The 19,175-nt window shown below is 53.5% G+C and overlaps 1 protein-coding gene across 4 annotated transcripts in view; it reads right to left on the minus strand.

Moving 5' to 3' along the window:
- The window catches only part of ECE1 (endothelin converting enzyme 1), a 113,570-nt gene that overhangs the window by 56,774 nt on the left and 37,621 nt on the right, over nt 1–19,175 (minus strand). Inside the window, exons 1-2 of one of the 4 annotated variants that reach the window (XM_034645886.1) lie at nt 9,256–9,274; nt 6,585–6,671 (exon numbers count right to left, since the gene is read on the minus strand). In XM_034645886.1, coding sequence (XP_034501777.1) covers nt 6,585–6,671 — 87 coding nt within the window. In that variant the 5' untranslated portion in view covers nt 9,256–9,274. Of the gene's footprint in view, nt 1–6,584; nt 6,740–6,896; nt 7,017–9,255; nt 9,275–19,175 lie in introns of those variants that run through there. The other 3 variants (XM_034645897.1, XM_034645873.1, XM_034645877.1) reach the window with 3 other exon arrangements.

Genomic DNA, 19,175 nt, shown 5'->3' on the forward strand with positions numbered 1-19,175 from the left:
AGTGTCGTGAAGTTAAAACTCTGGGCTAGGAGGGCCCGGTGCAGAGTCAGCCTGCGGCAGCGCTAACACATCCCCAGCACTGGCAGGTTTATAAAGTGCTTTTTCCTCGGCATCCATACTCTCACACAGTTCCCCTTGGGAACTGCTATTCAGAGGAATCCCAGAGGATGTGAAGCAAGCACCAACATTTCCCTCTTCCTGCCACCCTGTCCCTGGCCTGCCTCACTGGCTGCCTGCTCCTGAGAGCCCTCATGCCCGCGTATCATGGCCCAGCACCAGGGGAGAGGGGGTGACAGGCAAAGAGGCAGGGGGGCCTTGGTTTACAGGTGCCCCTCCGCCTGGTGCTGGGTCTTGGAAGCTAGGGAGCATGGCCGTCAGGCCTGGGGAAGCAGACACACCTCACCATCCGCGTCTGCGTCTGCGGGGGTGAGGGGGGTGGGGGGAGCACCACCCAGTGCGGGGAGTCAGGTGAAAGGGAGGGAAAGAGGAAGGGAAGGGAGAAGATGAGAGGAACAGAGCGCAGGAAAAAGGAGTAATAGAGGCAGCTAACACCTGAGTGCTTTCTATGTGCCTGGGGTCGTGCTAATTCCATTTTGTTGCTGGGTGCCGCTATTCCATCTTCACGACACTCCAAAGAGTAGGCACCCGTATCAGCTCCAGAAGAAACACAGGAAGTGGGGGAGGAGGGGGAACAGTGAGAAAACCCATCTCTCTCCAGAACCTGCAGCCTTCAGCCCAGTGGCCAGGCTGCCCCCGAGGAGCAGAAAGTCGAGCTGAGCCTCATTGTTTAGTGTCAAGCAAACAGATGGGGTTCACTGCAAAAGTGAATCAGAATTAAGTCCGAATTAAATTAGAAATTCAGTTCCAGGAAGAAATGGCAAACAGAATTGGAAAATAGGGTTTTTAACCTTCATAATGTTCTTCGCTCAACTTGTGCTGACTGGCTGGGGGCCTGCTGCTTTCTTGACAAGCCTCTTCTTCGGAGGGCAGAAGGAATCTAGAGGCATCCCCCTGGGGCAGGAGAAGGCCCCCAGAGGCCTCTCTGGGAGAAGGCATCCAATTCCTGGTGCAGTGGACGGGGCCAGCCTGCGAGGCCCTTCTCTCTGAGCCTGCGGTCCCTGCCCTGCCTCCTTCAGAGCATCCAGCAAGATGAGGTCACAGCAAGGGGAGGACACGAGTGCTTTCTCACTTTTCTTTTGGAAACGAGAGCATGTTGCTCACCAGAGACTGGTCTGCAGTGGCTCGGAGGGTGAGAGGATTAGTGGCAGGGAGCCCACTCTGTCTCGGGAGAGGTAACTGGGAGTGGCGACCAGCCAAGGAACAGAACTGATGCTTGGGGGATGGAGCTGAGAATTACTGTAAACGCTCAGCTCACGGGTGGGCTTAACATCCTATTTATTGTCACGTGAGGCAGACAGAGAATGACACCAAAGGAAAAGGATGCCCTCAAAAGAGAGAGGTAGAGGGGAGACAGAGGAGGAAAGACATAGACACAGCCAAAGAAGCAGAGAGAAAGAGAGAGAAACAGTTGAGCGGTCCAACCCAGGGGTTCCCAGAGCTTCCACAGCCAAGGGAACAAAGCCCTAATGAGGGATACATATTCGGTTACAGAAGTGAGTGCTTGGCTCACCTAGGCTTACAGCAAGAACGAGTTCTGCAGGCAAGGATGGGACATGGGACACCGCTGCCTAGGGCCCAGGAGACAAGCCAGCAGGAGAAGGGGTGGGGAGTGGGGCAGAGCCTGCTGTCCAGAGGAAGCAGGGGGGCGGGAAGGGAGGCAGAGGTCCTTGCTTAGCCACGGCCAGGGCCCCCAGCGACCTGGGCTGCATAGAGAGGCAAACAGGAGTCAGTCTGGCCAAGGGCTTGGCAGGGAGCCCATCCCCTGCAGCCCAAGAGCCTGGCCACCCCACGAGGGCTGGCAGGGTGACCAGGCTGCCGGCTTCAAGTCAGCCTCCCAGAGCAGACAGACCATGACAGCTCAGCCCAGCGCGGCACCCGCTACCACGAAGGGGTTAGGCAGGGGGAGTTTCTTCCAGCCAAGCTTTTATACAGTGGACTTGCAGCTGAGGTCATTAGGGCCAGCCCAGAGCAGAACTATAATGTCGTCTTGTCCTCCCTGCCTCTTCCCTGAGCCCTACCTGGCCCCCAGCCCCCCATGCCTGACTCTCTTCCAGTGACCTGTAACAGGGTACACAAGTGCCTGCTGTGGGGGAGGGGACTCCTGCCAGGACACAGGAACCAAAGTCTAGTATCTAGAAGAAGCACTTTTCAGGTCTCTTTGCTTCCCAGAAAGAACACCCAGCTGCCCAGGGCATGAGAAAAGGGAGGTTAAAGGTCAGCCTTGACTTTATCAAGACCCTGTGTTGGTGAGGGGCACCTCTGGGCCTCAACCTCCCATCTTCAGAATGTGGAAGCTAGATGAGGTCTGACCATCCCAGGTCTGACCATCTCAGATTCTAGAAGAACTCGAAAGCCAGGAGTATAAGGCTCAAACAGGTGGACTCCTGGTGAGCACAGAGGTCTTTTTAAAGTACTAAGTGGGCTTGTCCCTGAAATCACCCTCGAAGGGCAGCCATGTGTGAGGCACGGGGGGGGGGGGGGGGAGGAAAAAAANTGAGAAAAATCACCACTAAGAATGAAATATCTCAGCTTTCCCTCCTTTTGAAGAAACTGATTTTTATAAGCAGCAGCGTGAATTTCAAAGGCTTTGGTAGCAGTCATGGCCGCCCATGCCCCAGCTGAGGCTGCGGGTATCACTTAGCTGATCCCCTCGGAGCCACCAAAATGGTGTGTGCTAGGGTGTGGAGTAGGGGGCAGGCAGCGGGTCTGAGCAGAGCAGAGGCTACCGAGAGTGTAATGGTTATATTTAGGGCATCCTGAGACCTCCGGCCTGGTGAGTCACGGTAACAATCCCAATAGCAACCAAATCCATTTTCTGTGCACTACGCACAAGGCTTCACTTCCACGGCCTCATTCAATCTTTGCAACAACTGTTGATTAATAATATTAATCCCAAGACGCCTGGGTGGCTCAGTCAGTTGAGAGTCTGCCTTTGGCTCAGGTCATGATCTCCAGGTCCTGGGATCAAGTCCCACATCGGGCTCCCTGCTCAGTGAGGAGTGCTTCTCCCTCTGCCTGCTGCTCCCCCTGCTTGTGCTCTCGCTCTCCCTCTCTCCGTCTCCCAAATAAGTAAATAAAATCTTGAAAAAATATATTTAAAAAATTAAAAAATAATATTAACCCCATTTGATGAAAAAGCTGTTTACATGAGCTGCTTTCAGGTCTCACAGCCCATCAGAGGCCAAGCTGAGGCCTTGGGGCTACCTGGCTTTAAATTCGGCCCTCAGTCTGCAGTGACTGATTCTAGTGGATCACAATTAACGTGGGCCTAAATATGAGACAAAGGAAAAGAAAAAGCTTTTTAGGTGCAGCACCCATAGAACGTGGCTCCAGCTACATTCAGTACTGGGCCAGCATATTCAGCAACAAAGCTGTCAAGTTTGGTGGAGAGACGGACGTTTTCATTTACTGGTATTGGTATGGGTAACTTTGGAGTTCCAGAACCAAAGGGCTTCAAAATCGGGAAAAATCAAGTAGCTTATTTCTATAGTAGCTCATCAAAGAGAGAGATTTGGGAGGGGGGGATGGGGGCCATTTTAAAGATCTTTTTTTTTTTTTTAAAGATTTTATTTTGTTTATTCGACAGAGACAAGAGACAGCCAGCGAGAGAGGGAACACAAGCAGGGGGAGTGGGAGAGGAAGAAGCAGGCTCACAGCAGAGGAGCCTGATGTGGGGCTCGATCCCATAACGCCGGGATCACGCCCTGAGCCGAAGGCAGACGCTTAACCGCTGTGCCACCCAGGCGCCCCCATTTTAAAGATCTTAATTCGAAGAAGCAGTTGTGTTTCTAGCATCAGCTCATAGGAAATTATCTGAAGGGCTAAGGGATGGTCACCTACGCCAGCCAGGCGCCCCATGGCATTATAATTTTTAATGACAGCATGTTTGGGGAGTTTTTAAACAACAGGAAAAATGCTCATGAAGGGGCATTAAATGAAACAAGCACAGCACAACATCATGTACTTAGAGTGAGCTCAATGATGTTTAAAAATATACGTGTGCAAATGTGGAAAACCAGAAGGGGTTATCTTCAAGTGCTGGGATTACTAGTTCTTTTTAAATCTTTTCTTGTATACTCGGCTATCTTTTTTTTTTTTTCCACAAATAAGCACGTAAAGTCTTTATATTGGGAGGAATATAACTCCAATGATTAAAAACAAAATGGGGGCGCCTGGGTGGCTCAGTCGTTAAGCGTCTGCCTTTGGCTCAGGGAGTGATCCCAGGGTCCTGGAATCAAGCCCCGCATCAGGCTCCTCCGTTGGGAGCCTGTTTCTTCCTCTCCCACTCCCCCTGCTTGTGTTCCCTCTCTCGCTGGCTGTCTCTCTCTCTGTCAAATAAATAAATAAAATCTTTTAAAAATTAAAAAAAAATAAATGAATAGAAAACTCTGCTTCATAAACTGAGGTGACCAAGTTCTTGACTCAAGCACTGGCCAGTTCACACTTGCTTTGGGGAAGTCGTGGAAGCTCAAGGGAAGCCGGATTGGATACCCCACAGAAAGGCCCAGAGTCCCTGGGGCAACTTTTTTGGCTTTGCCTGTATAAAAAGCAGACAATGTACCCAGTTTGGCAGATTGGTGTAGGGACAGCAACACTGCACTCCAAACACATGATAGCTCTGTGACCACAGGAATGTCCCCAACCTCTCTGAGCCTCAGCTTCATTATCTGTAACATAGCCATGGGGCCCTGACCTCAGAGGTCATAAAAACAACAATAATCCTAGCAGGCCCCATAAGAGGCATTACATTTACTTTCTCTTACTCCCATGCTACAGATGAGGGAATTGTATTTTCAGTGGTTAAACAGCTCACCCAAGACCATGAGCGGCGTCAGAATTCACACTGGGGACCCCAGCTTCGGAGACTGGGCTGTTTCCACTCTGCCAGGCAGCCCCAGGCAGATGAACACACTTTGTGACCTGAAAAAGGCTATCCCTATGTGGGCTACTGTTATGTTATGGTGATGACAACATGGCCTATTATTTTGTTGTGAATTCTGAAATGCTTTTGTGCTGATATATTTAGAACCTTCTGTGCAAGATAACACTGAAAAGATTGCTGATTAGATTCTGTTTTGATTTGTGAAGGGAAAAGTGCCTACCACAGAAATCTAATTTCCTGCTGGATTTAGCCTCTCAAGAAGGGTCCCAGGGAAGAGGTTCTAGACAGATTGTGTGGATCTCTCACTCCCAGACTTCTTGCTCTGTGACCTAAGGCAAGTTGTATCCCCATTCAGGCTCTTGATTTCCTCCTCTGTAAGCGGGAACGGTAATCCCTACAGCTCATAGGGGTGGTCCTGAAAGTTAAGTGGGATGATGTGGGATTATATAGGTAAGGGTGCCATATCCCAGTGTGCAGACCACTTGGAGTCATGAGTTTGGATCTCCGTGGGCCTACTTACCCAGGCTGGAGGAAGGACTCCATCAGTGCTGTTTTCCTTTATTGGCATTATTATTCCAGCTTCTAAGAGGTGTGCCTGAGTAGGGTTGGGCCTGGCAGCCTGCATTTCCACGCACCCTAACCTTGCCCTCTGGATGAGTTGTGATTTGGTGTCAGCTCACTGGGTGGCCCCAACACATTCCCCAAATCTCCCTTGGTCAACCTGGCAGAAGTTCTCCTGGACTGAGATGCCCTGCTCCTCTCTCTGGGCTGCTTTCTCGGGAGCCAGATCAAGGGCCCCCTAAGTGTCCCTACCACTTCCAACTCACTCCCGCCCACCTGCCTGGGTCCAAACTCCACCAGGGCTGAGGTCCTGTTCAACACTGTCCCAGTTCAGCCCTGCAGGGAGAGGAGAGCAGGAAGCAGCCATGCTCACTGCTCTGCCACAAGGTAGGGAGGTGGTGGGCATGTTTGAGTCCCACAGGGACAGACCCTGGGGAGGGGGGGAATTGGGTTTCGTGAGTAGGCTGCAAAGAGGCAAGGAAAGAGAGGGCAGAAGATGCCTTCCTCCCTGTAGGAAATTCAGGTACTGGGGAAAAGGGGAAGAATTGGGCCATGCCTACCAGATAGGGTGACCAACCATCCTGGTTTGCCCAGGACTGAGAGGTTTCCAGGGACACAGAGCTTTCCATGCTAAAACTGGGACAGTTTTAAACTCTGCCATTATTAGACTGTGTGTCCCTGGGCAAGTCCCTCAGCACTCAGGGACTGCCTTTCCTTTGAAAGGTAACTGGTCCAGTTCAGTTCTACAGGGTGCTTCAACTCTGCCAAGGGGCTGTAGTCCCATTGGCAGGTGGCAGGAGGATTGGGGGACAGCCAGAGCTGGGGAGGAGACCCGGGTGGAGGGAGCCCAGTGCCTTGGAGGCACTTCTGCCCCAGAAAGGCATCTTCTCCCCACGGAGCCCATAGCTTCCCTGAGCCGCCAGGCTGGCACGGCCCCCTAGGGCTGGCAGGGTGGGGGCAGGGGAGGCAGCAGCGCGCATGCCCGGCTGCCTGGGGGCTCACAGCGGGCCAAGGCTCCTACCTGCAGGCCGTTTGGGTACACTTCACCCTCGGACAGCGAGTCCACCAGGTCCTCCTCGTCCAGCGTGGCCCGCTTGTAGGTCGACATCTGCAAAGCCAAGTGGAGCACAGACTCCCTCAGCGCCTCCATGGCTCTCGGGCGAATGGGGAGAATGGGGAAGCGGCCCCAGCGCCGCCGCGCGCCCCGCCCCGCCCGGGACACCGAGACCGGCCCACGGACCGGCCCGCGGAGGGGGAGGGGGGGTCCCGCCTCCCTCCGCTCCTCCCCGCCTCCCCTTCCCCGCCATCCCGCTTGTGCAACGCGATGCCTCACCCCCAGCGCCCACAGCGCGGCGGCCACCCGCTCCGCATGCTGCGCCCCCCGACGCCGGGTCCCCAGCTCCACCAAGGCTGCCGCCGCGCGACAGGCTGGCCGGGGCGGGCCAGGCGGACAACGCGCCACCTTCGCGGGCGGGGCCTGACCGGCGCGCGGTTGCCGGTTCCCTCCATGGCCCCACGGGGAGACCCGGGGCAGGGGGAGGCCCCCCACGGCCAGCCCCTAGCCGGCGGGAAGGGGCCTCGCTGCAGCCCCTGGGAAGCCCCAAGTCTCCCTTTGGTAAGGGGGCTGGCACACAGCAGCAATCGAGGGTTAGGAAGATGCCTCTAATTTGACCACAATTGTCAGGAGAAAGGTTCTACCCCCAGTGGCCCTTAGGTGCCTCAAGTAAGTCTCCCCATCAGAGCTAGAGAGACTGGGGCGGAGGGAGGTGGAATAAAAAAGGCAGGTGTCTCCCCTCATTTCCCTCTTCCTCTAGCTCAGGGATTTTAAGCCAGAGAATTTCAGAAAATTCCAGAGGCTTAGGGCCACCATCCCTCTACCTCCGTCTCAGGAGGCAAGAATCTCTAGCAGGTGCTCCCTCCCCAGCCGTTGTGACCTGGGCTGGAAAAGCAGGCTCTCTCAGATGTGGGGTGCTCAGATAGGGACTCTAGGTACCCAGCACTCCGCTTCCCACCTCAGAGAAGTCTAACCCAGAAGTTTCCCGAAGGACCCTCCGCTTCCAGCGTGACCTGGAATCCCCCGCATTTATACATTTTTCAGCTTCCCGCAGTGCACGTCTGTTCATTCCCATATTTGGTTCCCACAGCCACACACATGTGTGCAGGAACTGGCTCAGAGGGGTGGAGTGACTGCTGGGGGTCACAGCGACAGCTCCTGGCGGTCTCCTGCTTCTACTTTGGCCCTCTCAGCACCCAGAGTGAACCTTTAAAAGGAAATTCTAATCTTGCTATTCCCTTGCTTAAAACTGTGCAAGGACAGTCCCTTTACCAGTCTGCCCACAGCCCCTGCCCACCCCTGACCCTCATCTTGTGCTGCTCCCCAGCTCACTCGCTCAGGCCCCAACTTCTTCGGCCTTCACTCAGTTCCTCAGATTCTCAAGTTTCTCCTCTCCCTCAAGATCTTTACAGCCGCTATCCCCTCTATCTGGAACATTCTTTCCTCGTCTCTACTCCTCCCATGGCCAGTTCCGGCTTCAGACCTCAGCTTAAATCACCACCTCCTCCGGTGTCCTGACCACTCTAAGCAGCCCCTCAAATACTGTTACACATCTCATTTTCCCCCTTTATGGTATTTACTGCAATCTTTTATTATTATTTTATTTTACGTTGATCCGTCCCCTCCCAACTCCGCAAGCATTATGAGCTTTATCAGGGTTGGAACCTTGTTTGGCACAGAGAATCCCCGTCGCCTCACGTACCGCAGGTGCTCAACAGACGTTCAAATCAACGGTGGCACAAGAGGAGGGGAAGTGAAAATTACTCTGGGGCAGTGCCCTTAAGTCCTTGACAATCCAACTTTGCAATGTCCAAGGACAAAGGAAACTACTGAACAGGCATAGGCCTGGGGGAGGTGGGGTACATGGGAAGATTTTTAATTCTGGAGTCTTCTGCCCCACTCCCAGTGGGTGGGGGACTTCCCATTAGCCACTGGAGACAGAGGGAAAGGACTCCAATGCTTCTTCACCCCCTGCTGGCTTACAGCTGGACTTTTACTGAAACCAGGACACGTGCTTACACTAAGTAACAGGTGTCACCCACCCGAGGAAAAGACCCTTGAAAAAGAAGTTCAATTCACCACACAGCTTCCCAGCCTGGCACAGCAGCTACCATTTCAGAGACACCTAGAGGCATGCAGCATTTGTCAGTTCTTTCACATCCATCGTCCCATTTAAACCTCTCGCCCTTCCCTCTGAGTATTATTGGCCCCTTTTACAGAGCCTGAAACTGAGGCCCAGGCAAGTAACTTGCCCGGGTACAGAGGCAGTGGCTCCTCCTCCTTCTATCTCATTTCAGAGACCACCCCTTCTAGGAAGCTCTCCTCACCACCCTCCAGACAAGGCAGCTTCTGGCCCCTGCTCAGTGTCCCCCCACACCCAGGCCCCCACCTCATGCTTCCCTCTGTTGAAGCACACAGCACTCTACGTGGGAGGACCCCGAAGGCAGGGGCCAGGGCTCCTCAGGCCCTGTCTCCCCCAGGGCCAAGTCTGCAGCTAGAGCCTCCGCGGGAGTTAGAGGGAAGACAGGAGGCCAGGGAGGGAGGCTGGACGCCCATCCCAGGCGCCAAGGCCAGGCCACCGGCGCTGTCCGTCCCACCACAGCCTGTTTGTGGATGGAGGGTGAAGAAGCTCACGTACCTCCCAAGCAGAAATCCGCTCAGATGAAGAGTTGTTTATTTTTCAGGGCACAAAAGACGAGGTGCCCCTCCTACGACGCCTGCCTCGGGCTCCGCAGTGAACTGAACCCACCCTAGACGTGGATGCAGCCTGGCTGGCTCGGTGAGGAGCGCAGAGGCCCAGCCCGTGAGCGAGTGCCACTCCACCAACAATGGTGGCCTCTATCCGCACCCCGCCAGAGCCGGAAGGGGCCTTCCATTCCCTGTGCTGTTGGGTCCCCACAGCCACCTGGGGCCTCAGCCTCAGCAGGGTATCACTTCCATGTTACAGAAGAAGTGGGAGGGAGGTGCTGGACAGGCAGGAAACCTGCTCTGTGCTGCCTGACAAAATGTAGCTCTCCTGACCCCAGAACGTTCTGCCAGGCTCCCAAAGAGAAGACCAAGGATGCGGGAGGAGGCAGGACTCAACATCCCCTCCCTCGCCGCCCAGGTCACCTGGCTGGAGAGCGAGAGGCCCAGGATGAGAATGCTTGCCTGCCTGACCTCGTGCTGCTGTCTCTGAGGACCCCAGCCACACAGCTAGGACGTGGCCGAGCTGGACCTCGAACCTGGGTCCTGCTCTCTTAGTCCTGTGCTCTTTGTGGAAGGGGGAGCTGCTTCTTCAGGCAGGGCCCTCACGGAGTCCAGGCACCAAGCTGGCTAATCGCCTTGTTTGCAGTGCGGGGAGCACGCCCGACCCTGCGGCTCCAGGGAAAGGAGAACACAGCTGCTCTGTGGGGAGTCCTCCCTGATCTGCTCGTTCCTGCCCCGGCTCCCCGGAGCCTGATGCTCACGAGGAGGTGGAGACTGGGCTCGGAGGAGTGGGAACCACAGCTCGTTCCCGGCCCCAGGCCTCCAGCCTCGCAGAGGAGGTAGTGAGAGCCAGACACGGGTGTGACGGTGCCCTGGAAACCCCACCCTGTGGCAATCAAAGGCCTGGGGTGACCAGAAATGAGAAATAGTAGAAATGCTCACATGGTTCTGACAACAAAGTCCTCTGGCCCAGTGACACCCGGGCGCGATCCTATTTGCTGCCACAGTGTGAGTCACTCTGATGGTTCTTGCCGTTGGTTTGCCCAAGGCGGGGGATCCTCAAGGAATCTTGGAGCGTGTCAGAGGCAGGAAGAGCAGTCCCCAGTGAAATTCGCAGGCCTGCGACTCCTTGGCCACACCCTCTGAGCTGTTTTCACGTCTTTCTAAGCCTCTGCTCCCGCAGTTCCTATCTTAGGGGCTCGTGATTGGCTGGGATCCGTGAGGTCCTCATAGGTCATCTCACATGCACTCACATTATAAGTTAGTCCAGTATTATTAGTCAACAGGCACAACGACAGCGTGGGTAGAAGTTCTAGATCCGAACCTCAGTTCAGTTGCCCCCGGGGCCACTTCCCAGCTGTGTGACCTTGCACAAGTGACAGCCTCTCTGTGCCTCAGCTGTCTCATCTGGAAAATGGGGATGATAATCACTGTAGCTCTCTCGCAGGACTGTTGTCATCCTCGAGGAACTTAAAATAGACAAAGTGCTTAGAGCAGTGCTGGGCACGCAGCATGTGCTCACTGTTAGTTCTGCTCCTTCATTCCATTATCACTTACACAACCGCAAGGCTCAAAAACCTTCCATCGATCCTCACCACCAAAAGAACTCCGAACTCCTCCCTCTCCAGGTCCATCCTCCATATGCCCCTCAGGTGTGTGGTCGCCACCCTGACCCTGACCCAGTCCCGCAGGGGTCAACCACTCAGTGGGAGTCCATGGAGTTCTTGATGCATGTCAGGCCTGGGCAGCAAGCTGAGGGGGCAGCTCCAAGTAGGACTTGGCCTTCACCCCCAAGGGAACAACGGCTGATACCCCCTCTCCCAAGTCTGGGCCCCCTCCCCACCACTGCTCTCCATCTCTGGCCTGTCTCCTCCTCCAGGAAGCCCTCCCCACTTCCTTCCCCATGGTGTGCCCCCCCGAGTGGCACCTGCATTATGTGCAGGTGTTGTCTGGGCATCTCCATGCCTGGGATGGAGAGGACCTGGCGGGGTGGGCAACAATCCTCTTACTACTTTCCAGCCCTGGCCCCCAGCACACAACCTGGTATACAGATAATTAGATAACTTGTATCTCGGGTTTTCATGAGGTTATAAGCATCAGTGACTTCAACAAAGAAGAAATAGTAGAGTTTAGTTGCTTGATGACAATCACGTAAAATCAAATAGAACAATATCAGGCAAGGGACAAGACAGTAAAAATATGGCTGTCACTCCTGAAGATGACACCATGTGATGTTTATTATTACTATTACGTCATCTATTACATTGCTCAGTCTTTTAGAGGAGAAATTTCCATTTGATTAATTTCTTTTTAAATTTACCACAACATTCCTATTTTGATACTAGGAATCCTAGGAATTGGCTCAGATCCCTTTTTTTCTTGGCTGCCAGGAAACTGACAGCCAAATCAGAAACTCATTTATGGGCACTTTCCTGGTCTTTATGTTCAGCCTTTTCCTTGTCCATATTTTTCAGTCTGTTTTCTCTGATCCTGATTTTCCATTTTGATTGCATATTATCTTACTGAATGAGTTTTGGCCATAACCCATCATGAATCCTTTGCAGAATAAAGTAAACTAGAAGCAAACTGTAGCAGGAACGCCGCTTCCCTAATGCACTCTCCAGGTAATGCAGTGTCAAGGTACTTACTCAGCAGTGTGGGTGAGGCAGTCAAGACAGACCTGGGCCCAACCCCAGGATCCTGGGCCCACATCGTTTCCCCTCTGGGACCTCATTTTCCATATCTGGAGAAAGGGTTGTTGTGGACAGCCCGGTATACAGACAGCACTGTATCCTAGCCCCAAGTGAACCCACTTCACACTTGCTTCTCTTTATTTTCCTCTACCACCTTTCCCATTTACTTCTGCCCTCATCCATATATTTTTAAAAAATTTTTTTATTTAAGTATGCTCCACGGCCAGGATGGAGCCCAGCGTGGGGGCTTCAACTCATGACCCTGAGATCAAGACCTGAGCTGAGATCAAGAGTCAGACGCCTAACTGACTGACCCACCCAGGCGCCCCTACCCTCGCCCACATATCTGATCTTGGCCTTCATTCAGCCAACACTGGCCTGACTCTAGCTGTGCCGTTGTGCTCAGGACAAAAATAACAGACTCCCTGCTGACCAAGGTCAACATCAACAGCGATAAGCCCAGTGAGAGTAGGTACTCTTGATATGTGACAAAAGTTCCCCCACTCTAATAAGGAGGAAAATAGCAGACAAATCCCGATGAAGAAGCATCCTACAAAATACCCAGCAGTACTCGCAAAGCTGTCAAGGTCATCAGACAAGGCAAGTCTAAGAAACTGTCACAGCCAAGAGGAGTTAAGGAGACAGGACTCTAAATGTAACGGGGTGTCCTAGGTGGGATCCCAGAACAGAAAAGGGACATTAGGTAAAAGTGAAAGAAATCTGAATAAAGTATAGAATATACTGAATAAAGTATATTCAGTTAGTAATAATGTGTCAATTGTGACAAATGTCCTATATAAGATGTTAAAAACAGGGGAAGCTGGCGTGCGGTGTGAGGGAACTCTCGGAACCACCTTCTCAATAACGCTAAACCTCTGAACTCTTCTATAATAAAATGTTTGTCGTTTTAACCGCCACAACTGCTGCCCCCAAAACATAAAAGTGTCATCGACATGGACACAAGCCCAGCACTGCCCAGTTCTCAAGGCTCTGTTATACCCTGACCTTTTTTTTCTTTTTTAAGAATTTATTTATTTATTTGAGAGAGAGAGAGAGAGAGCACGAGCGGGGTAAGGGGCAGAGGGAGAAGCAGACCCCCACTGAGCAGGGAGCCCGATTCAGGACTCAATCTCAGGACTTCGGGATCATGACCTGAGCCGGGCAGACGCTTAACCGACTGAGCCACCCGGGTGCTCCTATCTGATCTTACTTGTGTCTCATGAGCACCCTGTGGAATAAGCCCTGGGACCCCCATTTTATAGATGTAGAGACCGAGGCTGGAGAAAGGAAGCAGCTTGCCCGTTGGCGGCAGAACTGGGGCTCGACCCATACCTTCCTGACCCTCTCAGGGCCTCTTCCTCTTTTCTTGGGCCACCTCCCTGAGGCCTGGCTCCCTAGGCCGACCTCTGTGGAGACTACAGGCTGCCCTGCGTTGTATTGTGTTGAGAGAACAGAGAAGAGGCGGTGGGTGTGGGGAGGGAGACTCCACTTGGTACCACCAAGGGGGTCAGATGGAGCTGGAGGCCAGACAGGGAAAGGGGGGAGGTAGATAGGAGTTGGGGGCAGGGGACGCCTAAAGGTGAGACTCAGAGACAGACAGAAGGCCAAGGGCACACAGCGTCCATGGGAGACCAAGGCTGCTCACGGCCTCCTCAGAGTAATTGGCGGCCCTGCCAGCCCATGAGTCAATCACCCTGGTCTGGACCAGAGAGTCCCAGGCGGAGCTCCCCCAGCGCGCTGGCAGAGGAGACATGCCCACACATGCAGGGAGCTGGAAAACACTCCCCTACTTGGCCCGATGTTGACTCACCTGCCCGGGGGCCCTGGGAGGCATTGAGAGCTTTACCTTGTGCTGCCAACCACCTCAGTGCTGCTGGGGAGGCCAGCCCACGCCCAAGCCCCAACCCTGGCCAGCAACCTCCTCCCTACTCCCTGACACGGGCCACACATTACACCGCTGACCATGCCTCTCCCCACCTCCCCGCATGTGATAGCCTCCGTCTGTCACCTCTGTCCCTGGGGGGGGGGGGTCGGGGGGGAATCCTAGTCTCTGCCCCTCCTCCCCCTGGAAGTCTTCCGGGTTGGCCCCCTGACCCACTTGATCTCTGATTATCACCCCCCCACCCCCACCCCAGTCCCTCATCTCGAAGCTGGCTCCAAGCAGAACTTTCTAAACTAACTGATAGGGTCCAATCACTCTCCTCCTTCACACGCCAGCTCCCTGGAACTGGCAGAAAAAAAGCAGGGGCCTAGGCCTGGCTTCCAACCTCCCCTCCCTTCCCTCCCTTTCTTTTGAGCTTCTCACTCACCAGTCCTCCCTCACATGCTTGAAGCTCAGTCGAATATGTACAGTTAGTCCCCTAGCCACACCGTGCTTCCTGCTGCCGGGCCTCTGCATATCCACTGTCCTCTGCCCATGAGGCCTCGCCTCACCTCTTTCCCCTGGCTAACTCTTCAGCTCAGATGAACCTTCCTCCAGGCAGCCTTCTTGGACTTCACTGTGACCTTCCTCCCCAGCAGCACCCTGCATGACCTTCTAGCATCTCATCCCAACACCATGACCGACAGCCAAGCACAGCCATGTGACCCTGACAAAGTCATCCCACTTCCTGTCTGGGCTTTGGTTTTCTTGTCTATCAAGTGGAGAGGATAAGGGTACCTACTCCATAGGGTCTTTATACAAGCAAATAAAATAAGACACATAAAGTCCTCAGTCCAGTGCTTTAAGAGAAGCGGCGCCCAGGAAACCTTAGCATGGATAGCGGTAGGTTCAGGAAACACGAATCCCATCCTGCTGGGAATGACAGAAGATGGGAAGGGAAGGAACAATTAGGAGGACCTAGAACATGCTAGGTGCTGGGCCTGGCACTTGTTGGCACAAAGTATCTCCTTGCCTCTTCCCCGCTGCAGAGTACAAAACAGCTGTAACACAGGGAGCGTTAGTAACATGCCCAGAGTCATACACCTGCTAAATAACAAAGCTCAGATGGCAGCCCAGGTGCACCAATGCCCAAAGCTTGTGGTTTTGCCATGACAACAAATAAGATGGCAGCCCCAAACTGGTCCATCCTTCCCACTTCAGGCATCACCTCCTGGCTGGGTTAAAGGGCCAACTTGCTCCGGTCTTCTCTAAGCACCAAGTTCAAAACAGACCTGAAACCTGCAGGGGGCCCTACGCTGTGCAGGATGACCAGTCTGCGTAAGTCCCAAGCTGAGGACACCACGTGTCCCTGAACAATTTGCTGATCTAATCACATAAAACTTAGGACAAAGTTAATCTGCCTCGCTTGATATTTATGATGGTCATGCCTGAACTACCCCATAATTAGGCTCAGCCAGGAAGCAGCTCATGGAAATGGTTATAATTAGTATTTGTGTTATGTGGGTGGGTAGTGAGGGCCCGGAGGAGGGAGGAGGAAGCAGGTAAGGCAGGAAGCTTTGGGGACTCCTTGGGTCCATGAACTGGGGGTGGCTGGGGCCCTCCCAGTTTGTGCCAGACCCCACACCAACCAACTCATGTGGATGATCCTGTGTAACTTTCATGATGACTCTGTGACATGGGCCCTATTCTCCCTTTTCTAAAGTGAGGAAACAGATTCAGAGAGGTCCATTCGCTTGTCCAAGGTCACAAAGCCAGTGACCAACAGAGCCAGGGATCGCACAGGGCTGCTCGTCTCCCCATCTGGCCCCAGTGATGTCGTGGACAGCAGGCTTGGGCTTGGGCTGGGAGGCAGGAGATCTACATTTTGGCCTTAGGTCCCATGCTGCCTTAATGCTGGGCCTCAGCAAGCGACTTCCCCGCTCCAGAACACAAACAGAAGGTGTTGCTGTCAGGCTGGGAGCGGCTGAAAGTGTGGATTTGGGAACGGGGCTCCCTGGATTCTAATCTTGGGGCAAACCTCTCCATCTGAGCCTCAGCACCCTCGTCTGTACAAGGGGGACAATGGCATTGCCCTCACAGGGGTGGGAGGGTTAAACAAGCTGAAAAACTTAGAACACTGCCTGAATGATATCATCCTTTATGGGGAAAGCATGGGCTTTGAAGTCAGTTTTTCCATCTGTAAAATGGGGAGGTAGTTGCTGGAGTCAAACAGTGGTTCACAAGCACATACATTTTTAATCATATATTTATATTACAAAGTTAACATGGCAACCCAAAATGCAAAAGAGATGTATGCGGAGCTGCCACTTAGGCATTCGATGACCCCATAACCTGACCCCAAACTGGCTTCTTCAAGGGTTCCAGGAATGGAATTTGAAAATCACTCCTTTATATTGCTTCTTCAAAACTGATGGCTCTAAAGTGAGGTGGACACTGGAAGTGGTGGCCTGGGGCCAGGATGGTTCTGTGGTGCCTGTTTGCCGAGCACCCATCCCATGCCAGGCCCTCACCACAACCCTGCATGGGAAGCAGCACTGTCCCCATTTGACAGATGAGCAAACTGAGGCTCAGAGAGGTGCCGTGACCACCCCAAGGCCGGGCTGCCCCTTCACAATGCACAGGATATACAGCCAGGCCCGGAGGGCTCCCTGGTGGGGAGGCTGCCAGAAGGCTGGTGAGAGCCTAGGGTACCAGCCCACATCACTTGGGTCTTCTGGTGGGAGGCGGCATCCTCAGTGAGGAGACCCAACCAGCATCATGGCTTACTCTGGTAACAACCTTAACCCTAGGGGAACCAGCTGCCTGAGAGGCGGGGCTCCCCAAAGCCCAGCTCCATGTCACCTCCTCCAAGAGGTCCTCCTTAACCAGTCCCATCACCACATCCCTCCTCTGGCCAATGGCCCACCGTCCTTCACCGTGCACCAGAATGGCATGAAGCACTCTACAGACATCACTCGTTTGCTCCTGACAATGACTTTCGGCGATGATCTCTACCTCTCTGAGCCTGCCTTCCTCACTGGTAAGATGAGGGATATATGATAACAACACATATTGCAAAGGTGGGTAGGAAGATCCAACTAGAAAAAAACAAACACACTGGCAAACGCTCTCTTAGCACTCACTTCCTGCCAGCCTGGCTCAGTAACACAGCAGAGCCAGAGGGGAGGGTCTGGCCTGTCCCCACCACTCCCCTCAGGCTGCTGGGACACTCCCCGGCCAGGGACCACAGACCCTCTTTTCCCACAACACCTGGTCCTGAGGGACACGGCCAAATGGAGCAGAAGGAGCACTGGTGTGGAAGCCAGGAGTCCAGGTTCAGGTTCTGGCTGTACCCTCGCTGGGGCTGTTTCCTCCTGGGCCCCCTCCCCAAGGTGAGAGGGGGTGATAGAAATGCAGCATTGTTTTGCCTGATGATTCTTATCTTCCTCTGCCCAACCTTCCCTCATAGGCTTGTCTGGACAAAGTGCAGAAAGGGGCTAGGGCTGGGGCTGGGGCTGGGGCTGGGGCTGGGGCTGGGGGCATCAGCACACCAGCCGGGATGCTCAATCCCCCAGCTCCCCCAGTAGCAGCACCCTGGCTTGGCCCTGGGCCCCTCTGGCTGATCCTTCCCTTCTCCCCTGCCTCCCTCCCGAGCCTGGGCTCTCCCCCTGCCATGTTTCTGCTCCTTCTGCCCCCGCTTGCCCAGTGATCCCCGAGAGCCTCATCAGGCATCAGCCAGACTCTTATCCTCCCAACCCCACCCCTGGCTGCTTTCCCAGCACTTCCTACAATCAGGACTCCACCAACTGACAGCCGAGGTGTCTGAACTTGCACACTGCCCGTGCCACGGCAGTGCCAGCGGGCGGGGGTGAGGCATGCTCTCATTGCCTGTTCAGGGTGGTGTCACCCCAGGGAGCTGGCGAAGCTGCACCCCAAGTGGCGTGATCGACCCCGCAGCCTCTCCCGCCACTCTCACTCCCCAGGGGAGGACGTGCAGGGGTTATGAGCGTGGCCTCAGGAATCAGTCAGGGTTCAAAGCCCAGCCAAGTCCTCGCTTTATAACCCTGGGCAAGTCCCCTAATCCCTCTCTCTGGCATAGCTTACTCATCTGTAAAATGGATTTATTAATAAGTTGTTAGGAGGATTAGATGACTTAATAACATCAAACACTTAGAAGAGGACCTCTAACAAAGGAATTACTTAACAAAGATCACTATTATTATTGCTAACAGTCTGATTAGCCCAAGGCAGAACTCGCCAACTGGCAGCCCACAGGTCAAGTCTGGCCCACAGATGTGCATTATTTGGCCTGCAGGGCCGTACAAGGTTCTGAAATGCCCACATTTAGGAGAGTTTACATGAAAATCAGTATTTTCAGCTTTCCTCTGGAGCTGAGGAGGGGCTGCCCCCTTGGGGACAGGCCACAAATCCAGGGCCCCACAGCCCTCCCCCTCCCCCACCCCACTCCTCCTTGGCTCCTCCTCCTTGCTGCAACCCAGGGTCAGCTGCCACTTGTCATCATGTTAGTGCTCTGGTTTTTATAACAAAGAGAAAAGAGAAGTATTTCTTGTCCCCTTGTCTTAGAGTGGGAAAATGATTTATGTGAGGCTTAAATAAGGCAAAATGAATCTATGGTGACAGAAATCACAATCGCAGTTGCCTCTGAGGATAGGACTTCCTGGAAAGAGGCAGGAGGGAACCTTTTGGGGGAGTGGAATTGTTCTAGAAATGTCCCATATCTTGATTCCACTGTGTTTTCACACGTGTCTCTGTTTGTCAAAACTCATCAAACTGTTTGCTTCCGGCCTGTGCATTTCACTGGACATAACTTTTACCTTGATAAGAAAAAAAAGAAGCTGAAACTGAAAGATGGGTCAGGAGGGTCTCATGTTTCAAAAAAAAGGGTGACTAACTCCTTCGCGGTGTGAAGAGAACGCCTATGAGTTTAATACACCGTCAAAGAAGAAGCCTGAGGTGCCCCTGGGAAATCAACCTGGTCCCCCTACTCACATGTGAGTTGGAGACCTACAGTCTGAGGCCATGATTGATCTTCGAAGAACTGCACAGACCCATGATGTCCAGCACAGTGGCCATTAGCTGTATGTGGCTACTGAAATTAAAATTAAAATTAAAAATTCAATTCCTGGGGGCATCTGGGTGACTCAGTCGGTTAAGTCCTGGGATCGATCCCCACATTGCCTGTTCAGTGTGGAGTCTGCTTCTCCCTCTCCCTCTGCCTGCTGCTCCCCCTGCTTGTGCTCTCTCTGTCAAATAAATAAAATCTTGAAAAGAAAATTAAATTCAAAAAAAAAAAAA

This window comes from Ailuropoda melanoleuca, chromosome 2 (genome assembly GCF_002007445.2).
Source record: "Ailuropoda melanoleuca isolate Jingjing chromosome 2, ASM200744v2, whole genome shotgun sequence".
Taxonomy (NCBI): Eukaryota; Metazoa; Chordata; class Mammalia; order Carnivora; family Ursidae; genus Ailuropoda; species Ailuropoda melanoleuca.